At 37.5% G+C, this 16,368-nt stretch overlaps 2 protein-coding genes across 2 annotated transcripts; one reads left to right on the top strand and one right to left on the bottom strand.

Annotated features, from left to right (window-relative positions):
• Window positions 1–4,306: 4,306 nt before the first annotated feature.
• On the bottom strand, window positions 4,307–7,111 carry LOC131737446 (uncharacterized). The gene is made up of 5 exons (XM_059026401.1): window positions 6,932–7,111; window positions 6,809–6,842; window positions 6,351–6,521; window positions 5,744–5,821; window positions 4,307–5,377 (listed from the first exon to the last, which is right to left on the bottom strand). The coding sequence occupies exons 1-5, from the start codon at window positions 7,042–7,044 to the stop codon at window positions 5,126–5,128; spliced, it is 648 nt and encodes a 215-aa protein (XP_058882384.1). The 5' UTR covers window positions 7,045–7,111; the 3' UTR covers window positions 4,307–5,125.
• A 330-nt stretch (window positions 7,112–7,441) lies between these two features.
• Window positions 7,442–10,596, top strand: LOC131737445 (uncharacterized). Its single transcript, XM_059026400.1, has 5 exons — window positions 7,442–7,649; window positions 8,067–8,206; window positions 8,555–8,723; window positions 9,158–9,348; window positions 10,180–10,596. Exons 1-5 carry the CDS (start codon window positions 7,442–7,444, stop codon window positions 10,243–10,245), a joined length of 774 nt encoding a protein of 257 aa, XP_058882383.1. The 3' UTR covers window positions 10,246–10,596.
• The last annotated feature ends 5,772 nt before the right edge of the window (window positions 10,597–16,368 follow it).

Raw genomic sequence — 16,368 nt, 5'->3', positions numbered from 1 at the left:
AGCTGAACGCCAAGCACGAATAGAGACCGCCCAGCATTCACTTTCCTAGCCAATCAAGGTATAGCTCACGTTCACAACGTTCGAGTCCTGCATTTTATACCCTGAGGAGGTAATCACTGGGACCTACCATCCCCCCTTTCCAAAAAGAATTGCAAACTTGCACATGTAATGTAGGAGTACAAGGATAAACTCAATCAACTTGAACGGTGATTTAACTGTCTGGTATCTAGCTATCGATCTACTTATCTGTCTAGTACCTGTAAATATTTGCAGACCTCTGTTGAATATATTTGCAGCCGTCTGAGCAACGTTATCCAGTCAAGTGTTTACCTCTGTTTTTACTAAGAATGTCAGTGCTTCTATTGTAATTCAGCGCTATGTGGATAAAAGCATTTAATCTACATATACATACTACCGCATATAGAATTGTATGCATTTTAATAGGCGTTTGTTGGGCATTGACTAAGAATTAGATCAAAGCAAAACGCAGTCTAGACATTATTGAACTCATACAATCCAAACCCACCATCACCATTGATTTTTATTTTACTTTCTGTATGTTACACTATTTTTGTTCGTAAACTAATGCATTGCGTATATTGCATTTATTTATATAATAACTCATTGGGTGACATTATATTTCTTATAAAGTATAATTCAATTCCCTGTAACTGTAAATAAATATTTAACCGTGATATAGTGTGGGTTGATTGTCATTGTAAACATGGCTTAAATATAATACCGAACTCATTAACTTCGGTTTAAAACAGATAGGCTATCACTACCTTGGAAAAAAAATAACAATTTAGAGTCAGCTTGGCTCCACGTACAGTTACTCAGAACCTCAGCTAACTCAGAAACAATGGTCGTTAAAAACTCAAGGCGCTTCTACGGGGTCCTACCGTCTGCCCTGTTCAAATTCAAATTCAGACACTATTGAAATATTGTTCAAATACGGGATTCATATTGTATCAATGGAGAGCGCTTACAACATTTAATCAAAGTATTATAACATATTATGGGCAGCAGTGTGGAGTAGTGGTTAGGGCTCTGGAGGGTTGTGGGTTCAATCCCCAGTGGGGGACACTTCTGTTGTATCCTTGAGCAAGGTACTTTACCTAGATTGCTCCAGTAAACTGTATAAATGGGTAATTGTATGTAATGTGAAATAATGTATAATGTGATATCTTGTAACAATTGTAAGTCGCCCTGGATAAGGGTGTCTGCTAAGAAATAAATAATAATAATAATATATTAAGAAGAATGGGGGTTGTACTTATACTTGTGGGTTTCATTGTAAATTATTAATATTAAAAAGTGTAGGACGGGGTTCTGAATAACAATTTGTTTTAGTATATCTTAAGTCGTGGTACTGACTCCCGTCAAGCTAGGTAGTCAATGAAGAATCTATCAAAGGTCTCAAATAGCGTCCACAAAAACTGCCAAGTTTGGTTTATGAATGGAAAAGTGAGGGGCCCCTTTGTAACTTGCCCTTTTTTTCTGGATGACACTTTTTATTTTTGTTATTTGGCCCTCAGATACAGACTCACATCTTTGTAAAGCTGAGCCAGTTTGTACCTTTTCTGTTTTATTGATATTATAGGAAATGCTGTGGTCATATTCATAATAATGTAGTATATATCGTCCCATTTAAATTAAATTATGATAAAACTTATAGATTTTCCTTAGTACACGTTCTCAAGGGTAGGTCATATTGCGTATGTTTTGGCATCTTATTCTGATTTATCTTCAGAATTTGATTCATCTTTAAATGTACTTTTGTCAGAAGAAGTTATTACAATTACTGTGAATCTGGGTCACAGTAATCTTCATATTCAGAGAACCATTTGATTGGGAACCACATGTCTGATTTGGATGAAACTATGATAGGGCATTTGTGATTGATTGTTGTTGTTCTACTTGCAGTGGTTTAAACACTTTGAAAGTCCCTATGGTGTGGGGGTAGATGTCCTGTAAACTCCCCAACCCCCCAAACCCCAATGTATCTGTCTGTATCCGTGCAATAATCTGTATTACTTTTGTGTCTTTCCTATTTGATGCATGCAAAATACAGAATAACAACCTTTTATAATATTAATAAAAACAGATCACAACGCTTTCAGTGGCTGCAAAGCTTCTATGAGCAGGGCTGACCCTAAACACTTTAATTGCTCTGCTTTTGTCTAAATGGAGTGAAACAGCCTTTGCTGCACACAGACAAACAGGGAAATGGAACAGCACAGTCTCTTCAAAACTGCAAGCTTTTAAAGACTAATTGAAGAAGCAGACAACTGAAATGACTGCCTTTAAGGTAAACAATGTACTCACATTTCACACAGAATACCCAGGTTGAAAAAAACAAACTAGTTATTTTCCATTGGTTGGATATTTAAACCTTTATCACATCATGTTTCATCTGTAACCTGATAGTTTACTGTACATCTTTAGACTTCATAATAGTCACAGTAAATCATAACCATGTTGTAAATTGTAAATTCCATTTTACATTTTATTGCAACCTTTTCCCTTAGAAGGGACTCAGCAATGTGCTTTCCAAGAAGCTGACTTAGTACCAAATTCATTGAGACCGATGTTGTAATTAACTGTTATATGGTGAAAAAAAAAAAAAAAATTCAAAACGTTTAGCAAACAAAAAGTAGAAAGGACATTTTGTAATGTGTCAAACAACCAGTGTTCACACATACACGTTTACAGTCTAGACCCTCCTTGTTCTTTTCTCAGTGGACACAGAAGTTGTACTGGACAGCTTGGAACAAACTGTACAGAACATAAATAGGAGCCCCACTGTAAAGAATAGAGGAAAACATTGGATTCTCAATTAGATATTCCTTAAATACAAATGCTTCCCCGGTCGGTTGGTCTGATGTGCCAGAGTTTGTGCCTATTGTTTATAAAAGGTAGGGTTACCATATGGCTCCTGATTAACCGGCGCCTTGAGACAGACCTGGATCTCAAAATTCCCCCTAAATTGAAAGTAATTCACTATAAATAAGCTCCACCGTTGCTGAGATTAATCCTGCTGTGGTGGAATTGCTTGGGAGCAGCAAACAAGTCACACTGATCAGCTGCTTCCGATCAGATCTTAATGAACGAATAGCTAATCTATCGATACAGCAACGAGATGATGATTCGATTGTATTTGCAGAATCATATGGGCAACTGAATTTTAACAAACAGAAAAAAATAGCGACTGGCTGCAATTCATTCTTAGTATAATACAATTATTTGACGCGCATACGGGTATTTAAGCACCAATATTAATTGTAGCATTTACACCTTCATTTATTTCAATTTAGGGGCAAGTTTGAAATCCCGTTCTGTCTCACAGTGTCCGGTTAATTTGGAGCCACATGATAACCCTATAAAAGGAAATCAGAAATCATTACCATAACAACAAGAAACGATTTAGTTGCTGGCAGTCCACCAAAACGTATAATGGTAGAATATGTCGTAATACCAAAAGAAGTCTCGGAGACGTTGAAAAAAGACTTCTAGTGGAAACGCTTTTAGTATTACAAAATATTACAGCACTATTTTAACTGTCACGTGATCTTTTGTGTTAAGAATTGTTATGCACATGCAGGATTCTAATGATGTCCCACTTTTCTTTATAGCTAACGGATCGTCACTATCTAAACAGGATTGCAAGTGTTCATAAGGATGTAAACACACGATGGATTAATATAGAGTTAAAGAGCAGCAGGATGTAGAGCTCATCTTTATAGCATTAAAATAAACCCGTATTGGCTTGGAGGCTTGATGACGCTCTCTATAACCCAGATGTGCTTTCCTGACAAAAAACAAATATAACAGTACATTCTGTTCAGCTCTGAGCAGAATGAAAAGACGAGTTTAGCTTGAGCTAGCACTGCCTCAGAATGCAATGTGAAACTGACACACTGCAAGCTCAATCAATAACTGCAAGCTTAATCAATAAACTGTGGCCAGATGCTTACATACATTTTATTTGGCGTTGTCTAATAATACACAGCTAACTAAAAACAAGAAACTGAGTGGTGGAAAACATGACATCTGTGGTACAGTACCGGTATATAAAAAAGTGTTTAACAGAAGGGACTGTACCCATACGGAAGAACCATATATTTATAATACATGGAAATGTATATTGAAGTACTGGTTCATATATTTTAAATATATTGCTTTAATGTCCATATATTTGTCATACGCATTCATCATATATGACAAAATACCTTTTACAAAATATATGGTCAAATACATTGATTTGTATGCATGCTTTTGTACTGACTGGTTATGCTGGGTATGAGAAACAACATGCATGTTGTACTGTGTAATACATCAATTCTAAAAATTCTCAGTGGAATACTGTACCTCACCCTGAAACAAAGAGTTTGGTCAAGTTCTTTTGCGATTAAAGTCTGATGTAAATCACATCTTCAAAATAACTTATGTAGTGATGGCATCTTCCAAGCAATATGGGATTTTCATTATACATTACAAAGTAATAATTAAAAAACCTTAGTAGCCAGTTAAAAACTACATACTATACTGCATGTGGGCCAGAGCTAGAATTTTAACTGCATATCACTTAAAAATTAAAATAAAAAAGCAAATAATAGCTTTAAAAAAACAACATGAAAAACATTAGACTTTCTTACTGTTTATTGTACATTTGTAGGTCAAATACATTGCACAGAAAAAACACATGGTAGTTTGAAACATGTATAAGCAGAGGCTAAAATTTAACAAGAATTTTAACAACTGCCTTTTATATACAACATTATTACAATTGTACCTGTGGCGTTTTTCATAAATCGAAAGGAACGGTAGTTCCTCGAACCAAGTTAGCCGTGGTGAGAGAACGGGAGTTCCTATCTATACAGTGTAAGATCTGAAAGAACATTTTCATAGCAAAAGGAATGCAGGATGCCTGGTCACTATCTGTGTACCAGCTGGCATAAACAATGTTATGTCACAGAATGTCTGTGACTGGAAGCCATGTCTATTTCTTACTACCTTTTGTGACAATTCAGGGTCCTCTAAAAATGCTTTGATCTGTGCATGTAAAGGCAAATGAAAGAAAAAGTTTCCTTCTTTCAGACTCCTTTGCTCTATCCATTCTTTCTCACAGTAAGTACGTTTCTTTACCTAAGTAAGATTCACAGAAATTGCAAACATGATGTATTTCTACAAAATATTTTAAACCTTCAAACGGTTTTTCTAAGTGGTACCAAGATTGTGGTACAGTGTCTTTACCAGCCAATAGATTAATAATGTCCAGCATGTCAGAGACTGCTTCCTTGGTAAGCTTGTGCTTCATTTTCAATGCCATGAGCAGCAGGCCATTCTGTTGTTGAGACGAATACACTTTGTCATCCTGAAACAGGGAAAGTGTTATTATTTATTATATATTTTAGGAAATGTATTTTATATCATGCACATATTCATCCCATAATTATATCCACAGTACTGAAATACAAAAAGTCACATTACAATCTTGGATTTGTGTGCAGTTCTGTAAGGCTACATTATTATAATGAGATTACAGTACAGTGTTTTTATACAAGTCCACATCTTTAAATCTACATTACACCCAAAACAAATTTACCCTTAGCCAACTTTCTATGATCCTTTTCTTTTGAAGAAAGAGGAAAGTGTCCTTCATTACCACTAAAAAGAATGCTGATTTAAAATACACTATGCAGTGGGTACTATAGGGTAAGACACAATAATATACACAAACCTCTTGCAGGTACTTTTCTTGTGTAGATTCATCAAGAGAATGAAAAGGTTCACTGCCAGGATTCTCAATGTCCTGTTCCTGTAATTGAAAAATATGCACATTTACATCCTATACAGTTTGTGGCTCTCCCCAAGCAATGGGAAAATTACACTATGCCATCATACTCGTCTCATATCATAGCACCATCACACTCATTTTCAAAGCTATCATGATTGATTCCTATTTTTTCATTAACATATTTATGTATTTTAACAATTAAACGTTTGGTAAGGCTATAATTAAATCTACATTTATAGTATTACAAATATACATGTGCTGCAATTATATTGTTTCTATTTAGTGTTTTGTAAAAGCTCTAAAATAAACATGATATTATTGAACAGATAAATTATTACAATTCATGAGCAACTATTAGATTAACATATTCCTGCATTTGTGCCTGTATACAGACGTTTATAGCTTTAAATGGTCACATTTATTTTAACAGAAACAGCAAAAAGGTAAAATTTAAATTTTAAAAAAAAGTTTCTATTAGATATATTACTTTATATAGCATTACACATTATACTACATTAGCACATAATAACAAAAATTACTAGCACTTTACCGTGGTAATTGACTCAAGATCTGCATTCTCCTGTTCATTTGGGGTTATTTCAGGTTCCCGTTCTTCTGATAGATTACTGGATTCTGGTACATCAACGTCTTCATCAGTTTCTAGACTGTCATCATCTTCAATGTTGCTTACAGTACGAATCTCGTCATGTGTTAAAGAACCCTACAGACGCACACCCACACATAAACTGTAAATCAATTGCATTTAACAAAGTACAAAAAATATTATACACAGAATAAGCCACACAGTAATGTGCAATCAACTACCAAACACGGCCGTTTGAAAATGAACTACTTCCTTCAGAGTTAATCCTAAATCATTTGTAGCGCTTTCTATTTATTCTACAAAACAAATAGTAGATCTCGTTATTTCACTTGTTTTACTATCATTTTAACAGGTTTTAACTGTGCCTATATTATGTACAGCCTAGGTTGAAATACTTTACTCACCGTTGTTTCTGCTTGACTTGATTGTTCCTTGTTCCTATAAAATAAAAATAAAGGTTTAGAATATATACTATCGTATTATGACTGAACAGCTTTAATAAATTAAACACTAGTGAAGCTACTTGCCTTATCCTTTTCCATCGTCTAAGTGTTCTTCCTGGAACAGCCATTTGGTCAGCCAGGTAGCGTTTGTAGCCACGCTGTGCTGTGGTGATACCGTTTTTATTATAATCACTCATAATTTACAGCCCACGTGCCAGCCTAAAAAACTGTGTAAAAGTACATTGCATGGATTACTTAAATCACAAGCAGCCAACAATGAGAAAGACATTATGTTAACACTACAGCAGCTCATGTGCGTTATGGCTGCTGACGTCGCACACAGCTCCTCCTACTTTCAGTTCCGTTGTCTGACAAATTCGCTTTCAAAACACTAAAGGAAACAAAATAATATATATTTATCTAGCCAAATTATTAATTAGAAACATAAAAGGGATCGGAGTTTTCATATTTCTTTTTTATTCGATTTATTTGTATTTATCTGGACGTCGTATTTTTTGGCCGACAGGAAGTGAAATCATCACACGTTTCGTGCTGACTTTCAGTTGGGAAGGTGCACAGAGAGACGGAGCAAGCATGTTCGCACTAGTAAAGTGGGTAAATGGCGACGATGACGGTAAATTGAGTGTAATTCCTACTGAGTGGATTAAAGGATTTAATATAGAGGATTTTGAAGAAGAAGGCGACGAAGATGAGCGCCATTATGTCGCAGAGTGGAGAAGAGGGAGTAAACGACCACGTGAAGGATGGCAAGCTTTCGATTGTGAAGTGGAGAAAGTGGGAGGTTAGTATACCATATTTACCACAACTTTGAGATATAGAGATGCATTAGCAATTACGATCTTTGTAAGTAGTAAAAAATGGAAATACATATTTTAATCGTAGGTTGAAAAAAAAAGTTAATTACTGTATCACATGAAGTCAAGAAAGGCCAGCAACAATAGCTATGGCCTAGTAGTAGTACTGCATCCCGAATTTTAGGTGACTGCTGTTAGATTCTCTGTATAAATTACTCATTTGGAAGTAATTAGAAAAAAATAAGCACACTACATAATTATAAATGTAGTAAAGTTATTATTATTTTTTAAATTTTAAACAACCAATATCTTCCTAGTTACTTTAACATGTAATACTTTTGAAATACAAGAAAACAACTTGTTGAGTATTGATTAATTATGATCCTTTCTGTTTCATTTTTAAGAAAGACAGTTGGAACTTGTTCAAATGCGTGATGCAATGACAAGAGCAGAAGAGACTCCAGCTTTGAAAAGAAAGAAATTTCAAAATAGCAGATATGCTGATGAATCCAGCAGTGACACCAAAGACACTCAAGTGTGCCAGGTAAACATTGCTATTTAACATTTCTGTTAAATTTTAAGACTGAACAACATACTACATTTATTTTAAGGTGTGATGCAAGGACCAAATCAAAACTTTGACCCACTAATCATAAGTTACAAATCTGGTGCTGATGGTATCTTTTTTTGTTTGTCACAAGGTTACAGTCTTCTACGCCTGAGGGAATCTGCCATTAATACTGGGTTTTAATTTGCAATTAGGCCCTAGGTAGGAAGCAGTATCTGTCACAGAAGGCTACAAGTGGACGCTGTTGATGGTACAGTATTATTGAGTTCCGCAGTTATTTTAGACAGCAGTAAAAAAAAAAATGTTTTTGGTTTGTTTATTTAGAACTCAAAGACTAAAGCATCTGCAAAGCAACAAAGGTCTACTGAAATTCTGAATCAGCTGACTAAGAAACCGCAAACTAATAAAGAGGATGGAGAGGTACAACAACTTAAAACTAAAATTCAAGAACTAGAACAGGAGAATAAGAAGCTCAAGGAAATGGTAGTTGGAGGTAAGCATTATTGTTTCAAGCAGAATAAATATAGTATAGCGTCAGGAGCATTATATTAATAAAGACTAATAAATAAGTTAAGAAATGCACATATTTGTGGAAAAAACAAACTCCTGTTTATTCTGGAACCATACGTAAAACTGGCAAATTAGATTAATTAATTAATTAATTAATTAATTAATTAATTAATTAATTAATTAATTAATTGATGATTGATTAAGGCGCTGCCCCTATGGGTTATGACAATGGTATTAGTATCAACATCAACTGCGTTGTGAACCTGCCTTTACTTGATTAGTCCATACAATTGGTGATTTCTAATTGGGGGGGGGTATAAAAAAAGCTTGCCGATTTCCAAATTTTGAAAAAGAAAAGACGAAGTAGAACAGAGAATTGCAAAGGTTTTCATAAAGCCGAATATTGTATAATTGCAGCTATCCCTGTGATATTGGACAAAATTGAGGAGCTAGGAAAGAGGGACAACTCTGGTCCTACTGACCACTCTATTGACAGTGAGGCAAATTGTCTTTGTGGAAGTCCACGGTATGCTGCGTCTTCTGCAGGATCAACTGTGTCCATATCCTCAATTCCTCAATCACAAGGAAATGGAAGACAACTTGACAAGGTAACAGTGTGTTGTATTACAGGCAGTGGTAACCAGTCTTTTATATATGTCAGTGAATCATTATCCTTTTTATAGCTTGCAAATTTAACCCAATTTAATTGAAAACTTAATATGAATTTGTAGAGCAGTAATTTAATTAGTTTTATTATACTTTACCATGAGTTCTTTAACAATTAATGACTTTTTGTTTTGGCTTGTACATGTCATCCACAACAGACAAGTAGATCATTATTGCGTTTGTGAGGACTGCATCATAGGCTTAAGCCCTTTTGACACTGGCACTCCGACCCGGGTCATGACACGCTTATCGGTGACCCGGGTAATTTTTTTGCTACTGTGAAAGCACTTACCCGGGTAGGAGGCGACCCACTTCAGGAGGTCCGGGTCGAGCGAGGCGAAATGACGTTTTTTTTTTTAGTCTGCACATTGCGTTGTTGCCGCTCCTGACCCGGGTCGATAAACTGCAGTCTGAAACCTCTCGGCCGACCCGCTTGACACCGTGTCAGTGACAGTGTGAAAGCGGCTTTATTGTAACTGGGTTCTTGATGCTATAGAGGTCATACATGCTCACCCAAAACCAGACTCTTCAAGGTCAATTCTCAGTGGTGTATTTTACCTTATTGACAAGCACAGACTTTTAAAGGAGCCATAGATAGCATTAATTTTAAATCAAGGCTTATAAAGTCATGATATTTGCAAGGACACAATTTCCTAGAATCAAGAACAAGCTAGAGGATTACCCGAATCCTGGTTTTGAGAAAATGCCACATATTTATGTTTTTTTCTTGGTTTATTTGTTATAAAAATAAAACTTATTTCTTCTTTAAACAGGTGGAAATTCATCCAGGAAGTGGAGTGTATATAGACCAGCTGGCTTGGACAATAAATAACAAATAAGGCTACTTCCTACACTTCATTTGTGAGAAATGCTATGCTCTCTGTGTTTGACATTGAAACTTTAGTAAAAAGTAATTTACGTGGTGGAAGTGGCAAACGACAGAAACATGGGGAAAGAAGAGAGGCCTTGGATCCCAACAAAGTGAATGCCATATACGGTGAGTGTTTTTAAGAGTTATTAATTAAATGCTTTTAAACCTTCTTTTTGTAGATGTCCATAATTTTTCTTCCATAGAGCCTATTTTCACTTAAAAATAGTTTTGAATTCAATATGTTTGTTATTATGTATGTATTTCTTAGCAGACATCCTTATCCAGGGCAACTTACAATTGTTACAATTATATCACATTATTTTTACATGCAATCACCCATATATATATATATATATATATATATATATATATATATATATATATGTATGTGTATATATATATATATATATATATATATATATATATATATATATATACTATAATTACTGTAGCAATCTAGGTATAGCACCTTGTTCAAAGGTACAACAGAAGGGTCCCCCACCTGAGATTGAATCCACGACCGTCTGTAAATAAATGTATGGTGCTATGAACAGGCTTTGTCCTGCACTCACTACTGTACTGGTTGACAATTGAATATGGATAGGTAAACACTAAAGAATTGCATTTAGTTCTCAATATAAATGGGTTTCTTAGCATTCAAACAAACTGAGCTGGTCAGTAGTCCTATTTAAAGCCTAGTAGGCCGGACTACACCGACCGCCCAGTGGCAGTCGGTGCACCGGCCGCCCAAAGGCGGTCGGAGAAAAAATTCAATTTAGCACCCCTAAAATAAGGGTGCCAACAAAGACTAGGCCTTAACTAAAAAACAGAAAAGACCAGAAAAAAGGACTGTAAATTAAATGTTTATAACAAAAGGGGAGGTGGTACAGAGCACGCCCCCTAGAGCCCACTGGTCGACAAAGGTGGCCATGTCGCCAGCGGACTCCGCGTGGGCGTGCTCTAACTTAACCCTTGATCGGACAAGGGCCCTGAACATGGCCCCACAATCAAAGAGACCCTCCCCGATCATCTTACGCTTCCTGGTCTTGTAAATTGCCAGTTTAGCAAGAGCCAGGAGCAGATTCACGAGGAGGTCCCTCTTCTTGGTGGAGCCATGAACAGGGTGCCCGAAAATGAGGAGGGTTGGGGAGAAATGCAGCCAGAACTGCAGCAAAAGGTTTTTCAAAAAGATGAAAAACGGCTGCAGCCTGGCGCACAAAAAATAAATGTGACTTACCGACTCGGACTGACCGCAGAAAGGGCATGCGGCGTCCGAGTCGGTAAAGTGACGCAGGATCTCTCCTGACGCGAGCGCTCCGTGCAGGACCCTCCACCCCAAGTCCCCAGCTCCCCTGGAGACCAGCGGGGAGTACAGGGCCTCCCACTGGGGACCGACGCCCTCCGGTGGTCGGAGGGTCTCCCGCCAAGCGGTGTCTCGGCGGGAGACGAGGGCGAGGAAGTGGAGGGTGTGGAGCGTCATCGCGTACAGGGTCCCCCTCGACGCCGATCGGAGGGGCGTCAAGGAGAACCGCGAGATCCTGCTCAGGTTGTTCTCGAGGGGAGGCCGAGGGGGGGCTCGGGCCTTGGGTTCGATCAGCAGGACCGGAGAGCCGGGGGTAGGGGGGGGGTGGAAGATGGCTCCCCGGTCCTGAGAACTCCCTCGAGATACCTGACAGAGTCTGGGTGCAACGCTGCTTTGCACTCCCGGATCGCGCGGCCGGCCGTCCTGACAGTCGCCCGAGCCGCCCTGGCGACGAGCGACTCGGGGGTCAGCCACTCCGACCGCTCGCGATCCAGGAGATCCCAGACTCTGGTCACCTTGGCCGAGATCAGCACGCGCTGCACCGAGGGGGACTCCAACGCCTGCGCACCCAGGTGGGGGTTGTGCAGCAGGGGCTCCAGCAGGAGTTCCTCGCCCTCGGTCGGAAAGGCGTCTCGGCCGATAGAAAACATGCTCCGGGTCCTGAGCAGGTCCTGGTAAAAGACCGGCAGCTCGGGGAGACGGATTCCCCGGAGGTCGATCCAGAACAGCTGCCGGTCGTAGCCCAGGTCGTGCAGCTGGCGTAACAGGAGGGACGCCAGCGTGCACCACTGCGGGGCCGGGTCTGCGTAGAGGAATCTCTGCAGCGTCTGGAGGCGGAAGGTGTGCACCTGGCTTTTGATGCACACCAACCCTTGCCCTCCCTCGGCCAGAGGGAGGCTCAGAACCGCCGCAGAGACCCAGTGCTTTCCGGCCCAGAAGAAGTCCGTCAGCTTCCTCTGGACCCTGGACACAAACTCAGGGGGCGGGCTCAGGACGGTGAGTCAATGCCAAAGCATCGACGCCACCAGTTGGTTGATCACTAAAGCCCGTCCCCTGAAGGAAAGCAGTCTCAGCAGACCCGACCACGACCTCAGCCGAGCAGCCACCTTGTCCTCCAACTCCACCCAGTTGGCTGCGACCGAGGTCTCCGCGGGGCTCAGGTGGACTCCCAGGTATTTAAAACTGTCCGCGCTCCACTTGAACTGCTGGAGCGCGACAGGGAGGGAGTCCACCCGCCAGGGACCCACCAGTAACCCGGAGCACTTGTCCCAGTTGATCCTGGCAGAGGAAGCGGCAGAGTAGACGCTCTGGCAGCTCCGCATCCTCTCCAGGTCAACCGGGTCGGAGGCCACCAGGAGCACGTCGTCGGCATAGGCCGACAGGACCACCCTCGTGTCCGACGCGCCGAGCGCCAACCCCGTGAGCCTCCTGCGAAGGAGGCAGAGGAAGGGCTCGATGCACAGCGCGTACAGTTGTCCGGACAGAGGGCAGCCCTGACGCACTCCTCTCCCAAACGCGAGGGGCGCGGTCAGGGACCAGTTGACCTTCACGAGGCACTCGGCAGAGGCGTAAGAGTGTACAATTGTTTTTTTGTTTTTTTAACTTGCAAAAAATGGTGATTCATATAGTGCTTTTGAATGTTATATCTCAAGTATGTATTTTTTAAAAACTTTCTTTTCCTTTTCAGCTGCAACTCTGATGAAATTTCCACTTGCCACCAAATCACAGATTGGTTCTGTAATTAATGGGAAAATAGCTGAACTTAGGTATGGAATAAAGAAAAACGCACACAAAAATACACAAGGCTTTAATGATACTAACTGATACTGGTACTGGGCTTAGAAGTCATAAACTGTGTGGTAGTTCTAGTTCTGTTTTAGGTTTCCCCTGTATTTTATTTAGATGTTTAATTTCGAAAACAAATGAAACATCCCTTATTGAAGTTTTCCCTGTTGACTTTATTGTAATGTTTTTGCACTTTTACCATTGATTTACCTTACTTTTACCATGGTTTCCTACGGTTTTCAATTATTTTAAGATATCTTCAAATATTTCAATATGTCTGTTTGGCGAGCTACAGGGCCAAAATGCCAGTTAGAGATACCTTCAAATATTTGAAGGTATCTCTAAATGATGATTCGGCTTGCCGTAAGAAATAGTGTTAATTTACAGTAGTGTTATTGTATCTATAGTGATAATGTACATGTGTATATCTGAGAAATATTAGGGGATGAAAGTAATGTTTTTTTTTTAAGTAATTCAGTGAAACTCCAACTCTGTTTATAACAAGATTGTAAACAAGATTTTGCAGTCGCTCAGATGAGGGCTCAAACTGATAACTGTTCAATAAAGTTTTATAAATTTATAAAATGGGTGCATTTTATTTATCGTACTACTGTAGCAGTCCACAAAACTTTGCAAACTGTTATTGCATGTGAAGTGATCAATTTGTATTAATCTTTTCCTGCATCACACGTTTACATATGTAAATTCACATTTTTCCATATATGAGTAAATACATTACCAACACAACATTTTAATTATGATATCATACATTTATTGAAATATATATTTCTATATATGTTATTAATGTGTGTATATATATAATAACATGTATTAAACATATATTTTTGACATGATACCATGTATTCATACTATATAATAAATACATTTTAAATGTATGGTTCATATGTGGTTAATATATTATAAATATATTGTAAAAGTATGAAAACATGCAATATACCATGTATTCATACTATATAATAAATACATTTTAAATGTATGGTTCATATGTGGTTAATATATTATAAATATATTGTAAAAGTATGAAAACATGCAATATACCATGTATTCATACTATATAATACATACATTTTAAATGTATGTTTCATATGTGATTAATATATTATAAAAGTATGAAAACTATAATTAAACTACATATTTTTCATATATTGTTATTGTATTGTTACATATATGAAATCCGGCCAATTTCTATATATTAAAAATGTATTTAATATTTCTTTACATATATTATCCACTTAACATTTGAATATATTATTTTGTCATTCAATATATTTTAAATAATATATTAAACATATATTTTTCTTCCGTATGGGTATGATGCTATATGAAACACCAAAGAGTATAGTTCGTGTTGATATTAACGGGTTAGCATAGTTTGTTAGAAATCATGGTATCTTTTTTAAACCATTTTTTAAGCTATGTATTTAGACATATTCTATCCCAAGCCACTGTCCTTAAAAGGAGCTGAGAGAATACATAAGCAAGTCGATAAACTGCACTAGGTTGTTTAACTGAAGCCATCTGTGATGCACACATTGTTTTTAACAGTTTTTTTTTGTTTTTACCCTGAAGTACTTGAACACCAAAAAACTGTTTACAGCATATGCCCTACTCTTATTGGAGCATTGTATGGAACTCTGCCAAAAGAAAGATCGCAGTGGCATGTGACTCTCAGCTTGGAACAAACCGTCCAGAAAGGAGCAGGATGAAAATAAAAAAAAATGTTCAATGTAAACTTAAGATTGAAAATGTGTTGTTTCTGCACATTCAAATACATTTGTAATGACTGTAGCACTCCCACTAGCTAACAGGGTTTAGTATTTTCTAAATTATAAAAATATCATAGATCATATCATAAAACCTAAATTATACATTACGTCAATAAATTACAATTCAAGTACATTATAGTCTGACAATGATGTATTTTTACTGGCAGACAAAGGCTAAATAGCTAGATTCACTAAATATTTCCTCTAGTGCTAAATTTACTCCAGATTTTTTGTAAAGAGGAAAAACACACTGGTAATGTTAACAGAACTGTAGATAAAAAAATAAAATAAATACAAAAACAGCGTTTTCATAATGAGTTAATAATTGAGAGTTTTGTGCTATTACCATTTTGTTTTTTTCTTTAAGGAACACTGGTCCCTATTCACAAAGCTTTAGCTGGAGAACATTTTTACAAAGTCAGTTCTTATGAATAAAATACCTTTTCACATCAATGAAACCATTCTACTGAAGACTTTAATTTGGTTTCTTTAACAACAAACTGAAAATAACTTTGTTTGTGAATAGGGCACACCAGCGGAGTAAATGGAGTAAATGTTTGGTGATTTAAATGACCTTGAATACATTTACACTTAATATTAAATATTAATACTACAAAATATTAACTAGGGCTTTTCATCTTGCTGTTTGATTTTAATAAATTAGTGACAGCATGTGAACGACCATTTAGTCAGCAAATCACGTATCTTATAGTCCCGTATGATATGGGGTTAATTGTCTACACCCTAAAAACATTCATATGGAGAGCTGTTTCAGAAAATGCATTCAGTCCTGCATTCATTTTAAACTGATTTAAAGGGTGATTTAAGTGTTTTTATTTTGGTGTTTAAAGTTTAATTTATTATATATAATTGCATGTCATTTATGCGTAATCACTCAAAAGCCCTAACATTAAGTAATGCATTATAATACTATTATTATTATTATTATTTATTTCTTAGCAGAAATAAATTGACTTACAATTGTTACAAGATATCACATTATACATTATTTCACATTATACAGATATCACATTATTTTTACATACAATTACCCATTTATACAGTTGGGTTTTCACTGGAGCAATCTAGGTAAAGTACCTTGCTCAAGGGTACAACAGCAGTGTCCCCCACTGGGGACTGAACCCACAACCCTCCGGTCAAGAGTCCAAAGCTCTAACCACTACTCCACACTGCTGCCCTCACAAGCTATAATTGG

Source organism: Acipenser ruthenus, chromosome 7 (genome assembly GCF_902713425.1).
Source record: "Acipenser ruthenus chromosome 7, fAciRut3.2 maternal haplotype, whole genome shotgun sequence".
Taxonomy (NCBI): domain Eukaryota; kingdom Metazoa; phylum Chordata; class Actinopteri; order Acipenseriformes; family Acipenseridae; genus Acipenser; species Acipenser ruthenus.
This window is presented reverse-complemented; position numbering and strand designations above follow the sequence as displayed.

Excerpts from the sequence above, each read along its gene's own strand:
- LOC131737445 (XM_059026400.1), top strand. The coding sequence starts at position 7,442 with ATGTTCGCACTAGTAAAGTGGGTAAATGGCGACGATGACGGTAAATTG. Across the intron at positions 8,207-8,554 it reads AAGACACTCAAGTGTGCCAG|AACTCAAAGACTAAAGCATC; the intron begins GTAAACATTGCT and ends TTGTTTATTTAG. Across the intron at positions 8,724-9,157 it reads CAAGGAAATGGTAGTTGGAG|CTATCCCTGTGATATTGGAC; the intron begins GTAAGCATTATT and ends GTATAATTGCAG.
- LOC131737446 (XM_059026401.1), bottom strand. The coding sequence starts at position 7,044 with ATGAGTGATTATAATAAAAACGGTATCACCACAGCACAGCGTGGCTAC. Across the intron at positions 6,522-6,808 it reads CAAGTCAAGCAGAAACAACG|GGTTCTTTAACACATGACGA; the intron begins GTGAGTAAAGTA and ends GTGCGTCTGTAG. Across the intron at positions 5,822-6,350 it reads ATCTTGAGTCAATTACCACG|GAACAGGACATTGAGAATCC; the intron begins GTAAAGTGCTAG and ends TTTCAATTACAG.